A 9,404-nucleotide genomic window follows, 5' to 3' on the forward strand; every position below is an offset into this window, starting at 1 on the left:
TTCCTACCTATCTCTCCAAGGCACCTGTAATGAGCCAGTCATTGTTCCTATTTCATTGTTGGACAAATTAATGGCAGAGAGCTAAGTGATCCAACCCAAATCAGGTGGTGATCACACAACACATCCAGGACACTAACACAGCTCACTTCAGGCAAGAAAAGTCCAAGTGTGGGCTTTTTTTTGTCTTACACAACATTGACATTTTTAAGAGAACATACATCTGTTTTTCAGAATGTTTCCTGGCCACAACCTCAGAGAGATGGATGCTGGTCAGGACGGGGCTCCAACTCTGAGGGAAGGCACTGTCCCTGTAGGTGGGCATGCGACTCTGTGAGGCCCAGATGCCACTAGATGTGGGTGGGTGAGCAGAGGAAATAGCGCTCTCCAGGAACGCTGATGCTTGGATCCTAGCCCCAACTCTAGCAATCATTGTGTCTCTGGTTTGCATAACTCCTGATGAGCACAGTGGACAAACATGCCCTTCTAGACCCAAGCTCTTCATGACAATCAACAGGTTGTATTTATAAGAACAAAAATTAAAACCAGTGTGTCTAGATGAAGGGAAACTGAGAGCTATTTCTGTACGTGACCCAAGTACAGTAGAAAAAGGAGTGTGACTGCAGGAGCCTGATGCTCTCTCTCCTGTGATGAATTATGTTGGGCCTAGAAGAGTCAGTCCTGTGAAGTAAATGAGACGAGAATCTGGTGTAGGATTCTGGGAAAATGGCAAACGTTCTCCGTTGGCTTAGCCAAGGTTCTGGTGAGATTGTTAGCCACACAGGGGGCTGTCATATAGAGGCCCAACAACAGAAGAAAGTCCCAAAGGAGTTTCCAGATCTAGGAGGAAAGAAGGTTGGTTATGCTGATCAGTCACTTTTGTCTTTATTTGAAGCTGCAGGAATAAAGACAAGAGGAAGACACGTGAACAAGGTCCTACATAGATTCTTGGATAAGAGGAAGTTGGTGGGAAGATCATTTCAAGGGGATATTGTGGTCAGAATCATTAGCCAAAGAGTAAGAACAATTACCTGCAGCCCAAGTTGGGTGATGGAGATCCAGTTTATTATTTCTTTTGGTCTAAACCCAAGGGCTGTATTGACCTAATTCAAGTGGCTGGGAACCATGCCCTTGGTGAAGCCTCTAATAAATGGGGGCAGTGGTCTTACATTAGACAATCAAGACACTCCCCTGTGGTTTTTAGGGAAGCAGGAGATGGTCCCACTGGGAGAGCAGAGGCTGAAAATTCTGTTTATTGTTCCAGGAATAAAAAGGAAGACATGGATCACAGTATGTAGTGAAACAGACACATGGGGAGGAAGAAATGGTTCTGTAAAGTTGAGGAGCCAATCTGGCTTGAGGAAATGTAAGTATGAATGTTAAATATGACTTTGAGAAGGGAAAGGTAAAATCCAGCCAACCTGCTGTCTGCTTTTCACTAAGGGATGTAACTTTCGGAATCCACAGGATGGCAAAGCCACAGAGTCTTAACCTTTAAAGAGCACAGCCATGCTTTTGGTCCTTGGGACACATGGACATGGCTTTGAACATGGCAAATTTAAAGGAAGAAACTGGCATCTGGCATTCCTTTTCTTAAAAAAAAAAAGCAAAAAAAAAAAGACAACGTAGAATAGAAACAAATGTAAATGTTATCATCTTTTCAAGAACGCATTTGGATGAAACATTTTCTGACTCCTTGAATATTTCAGGACAATTTTCTCCTTTACTCGTGAAAAATAATCAGTCATGAAACCAATTCTTGGAACACGCTTTTCATCTTAAACTGTCAGAAGCGCCATTCCTCATCTGGTATTTCGTGTGGCATAAAACACACACGAGGCAGGTCTGCTTTTGTTCTGTTGCAGGATACCTGATTTTTGTGGGTTTCTTTTCTTTTTGTTTATTCTTCTAACATTTCATTTAGTCATGTTTATTTTTTTTTCATTTAGTCATGTTTAACCATGACTCCTTGTCTTCTTCTCGGTTAACTTCTCGTTTTATTAGTTTCATCTGAAAAATTAGTAAACCCTCTAATTGGCTTACTCTGATAACATTCTAATTTATAAACAATATAAAAAGTGTATTTTAACATTATTTTCTTAAAAAGGGGGGGAGATGAGCTGGGGGGATGGGTGAAGTAGGCAAATTGAATTAAGATGTGCTCGTCATGATGAGCACAGGGTGATGTATGGAATTATTGAAACACTATATTGGACACCTGAAACTAATGTAATACTATATGTGAATTATACCAGAATTAATTTTTTAAAAGAAAAATGCCAATTTTTAAAATTTTAGAAATAAAACTATGTGGGACATCTGGGTGGCTCAGTGGTTAAGCATCTGCCTTTGGCTCAAGGCGTGATCCTGGAGTCACGGGGTCGAGTCCCATGTCAGGCTCCCCGCAGGGAACCTGCTTCTCCCTCTGCCTGTGTCTCTGCCTCGCTCTCTCTCTCTCTGTATCTATCATGAATAAATAAATAAAATCTTTAAAAAACAATAAAAATATGAGAAGTGGTGAATCATATGGTCAAAATCAGTTGCAAAAGTACTAAGGCTAGAAAGTATTTGACAATTGAGACACTAACAGTTTTTGAGATATAAACATTGAGCCCAGTGCTAAGCAAACATGCAGTAATAATTCAGTAGAAGTCGCTTCCTTTCTTCTGGTTTCCCCTATACATTTCTCATTAAAAATTATTTTGCATTTTAAAAATTTGTGATTGTATTGTCATAAGAACACTTTGTTCGACATCTATCCTCTTTGATTTTAAGGGTACATTATTGTTGGCTTTAGGTACAGTGTTACAACAGATCTCTAGAGCTTATACATCTTGCATACCTGAAACTTTATACCTATTGATCATTTATCCCCATTTCCCCCTTCCTCTAGCCCCTCATAACCACCCTTCCACTTCATTTCTTCTTTGAAAACTTTGTTCTCACCTCAGGGATCACCTGCTTTTCTATGGTGTCTCATCTTCTCTAATAACTTTCCTATGGTGTCTTTTTCCCCTCCACCTGGAATACCAACTCAAATTTGACCGTCATGCCATGTAATTCAACTTCTAAAGTATCAATTTTGCCTTGCCACCATACTTTTTTTTACTCTTCCAATTCATTGTTTTTGTCGTAGCCTTCTATTCTATTTCATCTTATTTGGTCCTTATAGACAATTGCTTCTAACTAGTAGATGCAATGGCTATTTTATTCCTTTCTTTTTTTCTTTCTCTTTCTTTCTTTCTTTCTTTTTTTTTTTTTTAATACATGAGACAGAATTGTCCTCTGATTTCCACAATTGAATCTTTTCCTCAAGACAGCTGGTTTGCTTAGTCTTTCCAGTAATATTCCCGGACCTCTATTTTGTACTTTTTTTTTTTCTTATGCTTTGTGTTGATTTGATTCTATCTCTAGTGGGAAATGTGTGAGTTCATTCAACAACTATCCATTGAGCTTCTATTGTATGACAAGCACTGTTTTAGGTCCTAAAGATAAAGAACCAACCACACAAAACCTCTGCCTGAATGGAGCTTACATTCTCATGGGGTAAATAAGTGGAAAGAGTAAATGATTTCACTCACCATTTATTTGAGAGCAGTGGAACCCTATCTCAGAGTCACAGGATGGCAGGTGGATGGGATTCCCAGCCAAATTCTAGCCATCTAGTACTCGTTTAGTGAAATAGTTAGACTGAATTTGGAAATAAATTCCTCCGAGTCGTTAGGTAACAACATCACTTTGCTATTGTTGTCATCATCATTATTATTCCAATAGACATCCTAGTGCCTGCCTGGGAAGTGGCATCTCTTGGTTCGAATTCCATTTCCTTAATGATTAATGATTTTTGAGCACCTTCCATGTGGTTTTTTGGCCATTTGTATTTCTTCTCTGGAGAAATGTTTATTCAAGTCCTCTGCTCACTTTTAAGTGGAGTTGTTTACCTAATTATTGTTGAACTGTGTATCAAGGTATTTTTTTTAATATATAAAAATGTTTTGCCACACTCAAATGTTTTCAAACCCAAGGGTATCTTTTATCTTTCCTAATGCCATCTTCTTCTGTAAGTATAATGCACACCAGAATAATTACCTTCTGTGCTGGGACAAACTGACCTTCAGTTCCTTTCAACCCTGTAATTATAAGAACCAATGACCCTATGACCATATTAATGAGATTGTTCAATAAGCTGGATTTCCTAGTTTGTATGCTGTTGGAATGACATGCCTGAGTCTCCAACACTATTTATGGAATTCTTCCTTAGTGGTTGTATCTGAATCTGTGACCTGGAAATAATAGATCTGCATGTAAAGAAAAAAGTGGGTGATAAATTCTAATACTGTTCATGTGTTTCTCTCCCAGGTGAGCTACTTTTCCAACATAGCTCATGAAATTTCCAAACTATATAGAAAACAATTTCTAAGCTATAATCTCACAGCTATGTGAGTGCTGGCTAGACTGCTAGAAAAAATATATCATCCACATTTACCTTAAATCTTCTCTAAATCAAGTAAGTCTAAGTAGCAGGAAAGAACGCAAAGTACAAAACATGGTTTCACCTACCAAGGTGACTTTTTAAAAATGACCCATACATTTGGATACATACATGCTAGAGTTTGTATTGAAAGTAATTCTTGTACCATAGAGCTGTCCTTTCTCCATCCATGGAGGTGGATTCAGAATTACAGTCATTCATTGAGAATCATGGACTCATGATGTGTTCTTGGTGTGGAAGTTGGTTTTCTCAAGGATTGAATCAAGATGCTTATGCCTTTTTCACAATGGCAAAATCCATAGATGTGTTCAGAACAAATGCTCCAGAGAAAAAGAATTCTAAATTTTAGCAGATTTCCTCTTTACTGTTTGACCCCCACATATGACACACCTTGGTATCTATTTTATGATTGCTTAGTCATAGTTACTGATAGGGTGACCTTTTGTTGGCAAAGAGAGAAAAGCAACATTTAGTTCCCAAATAATTTCTCCTCAACACCTTCTGCCCACAGCCTTACTCAGTAGACCAGATAAATATGCTCATTCCTGTTCAGTGTTCCCAAAAACCTATAAATGTCCCATTTTTGTGTCCTCTCCATACTACGCCACTGTCTCTTTGGCTTGGCTTTTCTGCACAGGAGGGCTGGGAGACCTCAGAGAACCTTGAAACATGAAGGCCCTCTTTCTTTTTGCTGTCCTCTTCTGTCTGGTCCAAGGGAACTCAGGTAAATGTCTCCTGGCCAGTGCGGATTGCTGCTTGTGGTGACCAGGGAAGGTAGGGCAGGAACCCCGTGGATGACTGCCCATGTGAAGGGCTGGGGTGTCTTGTGTTGTTAATGGGTGCAAGTGGACACCTCTGGGGCTCAGCTCTGGACCATGTGGATCTTCCCTCTGAAGAGTTTTTTTAAGAAATGAAATATGGGTTACCAGGGTCATAGAATACAAGACAGAGGAGCACCTTAGTTCTGAGACACATAGGAAACACTCACTGCAGTCTGATAAAAGTTTCCAGAAGGTAATGACAGTCAGACCAATATCAGAGCTGGAAGAGACTATGGGTCCCATCATAGGAGCCCATAGTCTTCATGGCAGCCCTGTGCTCTCCAGGGAGAGGAAACCCAGCTCACAACAGAGTGACAGTGTATGGTTGTGCACTTACCATTACAGCCTGAGCCGTGACTCAGACCTAGGCTAGTGTTCCTCCAGCTGTCTCGGGTGGTCAGTTCTACAGGAGCACACTGAGGCACGGCTGGTTAAACAAATTATCTAAGGAGAGCGGATTAGCTACTGGAGGAGGTGAGACTAGAATGCAGATCTCCAGGTTCCCAGGCTTGTGGTACCTTCATTGCTGTGGGGCCCATGTCTTCACCTGGCTGCCCTCCCCAAGCCATGCCATAGCCCAGGTGATACGGGGTCACAGGCTAGGCCCCAGGTGTTGCTGAGATCTTGCACAAGGTTGTCTTTTAAATCATGCAAAACCAAGACTATGGGCATTTTGTGGTTTTCGTTGTTTTTTTTTACTCATCATAGGTGATGTTTGCAGACCTGACACAAGAGCTTTCATTCAACCATCTCATTCCCAAATATAGGAAGTGCTTTTTTTTTTTTAATTGAGACAGAATTGACATAGGACATTATACTAGTTTCAGGCATAGAACATAATGATTCCATATTTGTATGCATGGTGAAATGACCACCACAGGAAGCCCAGTAAATGTCCATCACCACACATAATTACACTTGTCTTTTTCTTGGGACAAATAGAAAACACTTTCCATAAATGGGTAGTTGTGCTTGACTTATAATTTCACAAGTCATGGTGAAGAAACAGGTTTTCTTTTCTTCTTTTCATCATAAGACATAAAACTAAAAATGAAGCCACAAGCTAGGAATCAGAGCTATTCCCAATTTTCCTAGAGACTGACATCCACCCTCCTTTATTCCACTCTGTTCTCTGAAATTCCCTTTGCTTTCCCCTAATTCGCTAACTCCTGTCACCAGGAGGCTTGAGAATCCTGATATAATAATATAGGATAAAATATACACCCTTCTGGAAACATTTTGAGGTATAGATGATTGTTCCTGTTTTAAAGCTAAGAAACCAAAGGTTGGTTAAACTAGAACTTGTCCAAAGACCCCGAACTTTGGAAAAATATAATAAGTATTCAGAGTTGGGCTGTGGGCCGGGGTCATCTTTTATTCTCTGTACAATATGAATTCAACATCAACTCTATTCTATTGTATCAACAGGAGATATGCCACCTGGAATTAGAGATGTTATCTGCCTTACACAACATGGGACATGCAGACTTTTCTTTTGCCATTTTGGTGAGAGAAAGGCTGAAATCTGCTCCGATCCCTGGAACAGGTGCTGCCTACCAAGTACAGAAGCAGAAATTAAAAATAAACCAGAGACAAATAACAGAAACAATAAAGCTAAGACCTAACATGTAAGCTTCTGGAAGGCAGGAGGGCTCTTGAAGCATCCCAATGACTTAGAAGAATGTTGGTTTATGGCAGGTGCTCAATAAATATTTGTTGAATAAATCCAGAAGCAAGGGTTATGGTCTGATGAAAGAAGTTTCCTAAAAGCTTGCTTACTTTACCTTTTTCTGTTTTGTTTTGTTTTTCCTAAACAGTCTCAGAATTTGATAAAATAGCCTACCTCCTTTCTTTGTTCCTGAGAGTCTCTCGCTGACCCATAGATGGGAGTAGACTAGAGATCAAGCTCCAGGCTGATCTCATCCATAGATGGACAGAAATGCAGTCAGTCTGATGGCCCCTTTCCCACCAAATGCCATCTGCCTTCTCATCAAACCCAAACCAGCCTCCACCTATGGATGCTCCAGCCCTGACGAGCCTTGTCCCCTTCTCCTGGCCTCCTCAGGTAATCATCACGATGGGTGACATAGGAGTTTAGTTTGCAAAAACTGAACCCAACCTTTACTCTTAGGTTATCCCACCTGATGAACACAACCCAATCTCATGGAGGATGGATAAGCAGCTCCATTTGGGGGATGGAAGGAAAATGAAAACCAAAAGGTTAAGCGGACTGCCCAGGTCAGCAGTTCGTTTGAGGGATTTCGATGCACTCACGGCACTGTGTGATTTCTAAACAACATACTTCTGAGCACCTGCAGCGAGGTAGAGCTTCTGTTCATGAAGATTTCTTGAGCGCATACAACTCGCTGCCCTTTGCTTTTCTCTGGATCCCACTCACACATGCTGTCTACATCACATCTTTGAGCCAGGCACCCAAAGAGCAGTGAAGAGTAATCACAGGTAAGAAATGTCAGAAAATAGGGGTGCCTGGGTGACTCAGTCAGTTAAGCATCTGCTGTCAGCTCAGGCCATGATCTCAAGGTCCTGGGATTGAGTCCCATGTCAGGCTCCCTGCTCAGCAGGGAGTCTGCTTCTTCTTCTCCTTCTGCCCCCGTCGCTGTTTGTGCTTTCTCTGTCTTTCAAATAAATAAATACCAATATTTTTTTACAAAAAGAAATGTCAGAAAATAAAAGAAGCAAATGTGCTGTTGGGTGTGTGAAACCCTGCACAAAGGTTTTTCTAGACTAATAGCTTAAGAAGTGGCCTCGTTTCAGTATTCCTGCTCACTGCCTAAATCCAGTCTGTTCCTCAATAAGCTGAACGTGAAGGATCACCTGGAAAATAGACTCTTGGGTTCCTGTCTTGATTCCCAGGTCAAGTTTCAACTAACATTTGGAGTATTGCCTTGGTCCTCTCCTCACACTCCTTTTAACTCACTCTTTGTTTTTTTATTTTCTAAATATAACCAGACAGGCTTGTGGGTGGCATGGACTGGAGCCTTTCTTGACCGCAGGCCTCTCTGTGGAGCCCCTCCTCAAAGGGTTGAGGTCCTGTTCCAGACCTGGTGTGAATGCCTGTCTGGAAGTGAGGTGGACTCCACAGTTAGCTTTTCAGTGAAACACAACAAAGCTTCATGCTTCAGACAGGCAGACGCTCTGCCAGGAGCACCAGCACTCCATGCTCAAAACATCTGTCCACCAGACAGTACCAAAATATTCCATAAATATACGAAGGAATGGGCCAGTGCCCAGAAGGCTGAGGAGCTGGAGTCGGCTGCTACCTCTTGCACTGACCATGTGCCCTGAGCCAGACAATCTCTTCTCTTGATCTGATTTTCCTCAAAAATAAAATGTGGGAGCTGCTCCAGACCCCTGAGACCCCATCACATCTCACCAGTCTGTGGGGGTCGAATTGATACTCCACCCATTATCCTAGATGGGGGTTCTGCTCCACCAAGTGAAGCAAGAAGAGAGAACCAGCCTTGCCTCCTTCCTCCGTGGTGTTGGTGGGTGACAGCCACTGGGAACCCGCAGCGGAGTCCAGGACTGGTCAGCAGCGGTTTTGCCTAAAGCCCTAAACTCTGCTCTTCACATTTTCCTGATGGAAACATTTTCTAGTGGAAACGGGGCCTGGTGTGGGGTGCCTGGGTGGCTCAGTCTGACTCTTGATTTCAGCTCAGGTTGTGATCTCGGGGTCCTGAGACCAAGCACCATGTGGGGTTTCATGCTCAATGGGGAGTCTGCTTGTCCCTCTCCCTCCCCCTTCTGTACCCTCTCTCTCTCTCTCTCTAAAATAAATAAATAAATAAATAAATAAATAAATAAATAAATAAATAAATAAAATATTTTAAAAAGGGAAATTGGGCCTGGTCTGGCTTTCAACGTGGAAAATGTTCTCTCTCTTGGATGGGAAATTTATGTGAAAGGAGGATGTGTGAGATATGGGAGCGGAACCTACAGCATTGCCTGTCACAGAGCCGACTCCTTGAGCGTTTGCCAAGGCTCAGAGGGGCACATATGAAAGAAAGGTAAGGAGGACCCGGAGAAGAGGGTGAGGGGTCCAGGATGTCCTCGGTGGCCTCCCTTCACTTTAT

At 41.8% G+C, this 9,404-nt stretch overlaps 1 protein-coding gene across 1 annotated transcript; it reads left to right on the top strand.

Moving 5' to 3' along the window:
* The first annotated feature begins 5,158 nt into the window (after positions 1-5,158).
* On the top strand, positions 5,159-6,935 carry LOC121488894 (sperm-associated antigen 11-like). The gene is made up of 2 exons (XM_041751162.1): positions 5,159-5,213; positions 6,739-6,935. The coding sequence occupies exons 1-2, from the start codon at positions 5,159-5,161 to the stop codon at positions 6,933-6,935; spliced, it is 252 nt and encodes an 83-aa protein (XP_041607096.1).
* Positions 6,936-9,404: the final 2,469 nt, after the last annotated feature.

Source organism: Vulpes lagopus, chromosome 4, assembly GCF_018345385.1.
Source record: "Vulpes lagopus strain Blue_001 chromosome 4, ASM1834538v1, whole genome shotgun sequence".
Lineage (NCBI taxonomy): Eukaryota > Metazoa > Chordata > Mammalia > Carnivora > Canidae > Vulpes > Vulpes lagopus.

Excerpts from the sequence above, each read along its gene's own strand:
- LOC121488894 (XM_041751162.1), top strand. The coding sequence starts at position 5,159 with ATGAAGGCCCTCTTTCTTTTTGCTGTCCTCTTCTGTCTGGTCCAAGGG. Across the intron at positions 5,214-6,738 it reads TCTGGTCCAAGGGAACTCAG|GAGATATGCCACCTGGAATT; the intron begins GTAAATGTCTCC and ends TTGTATCAACAG.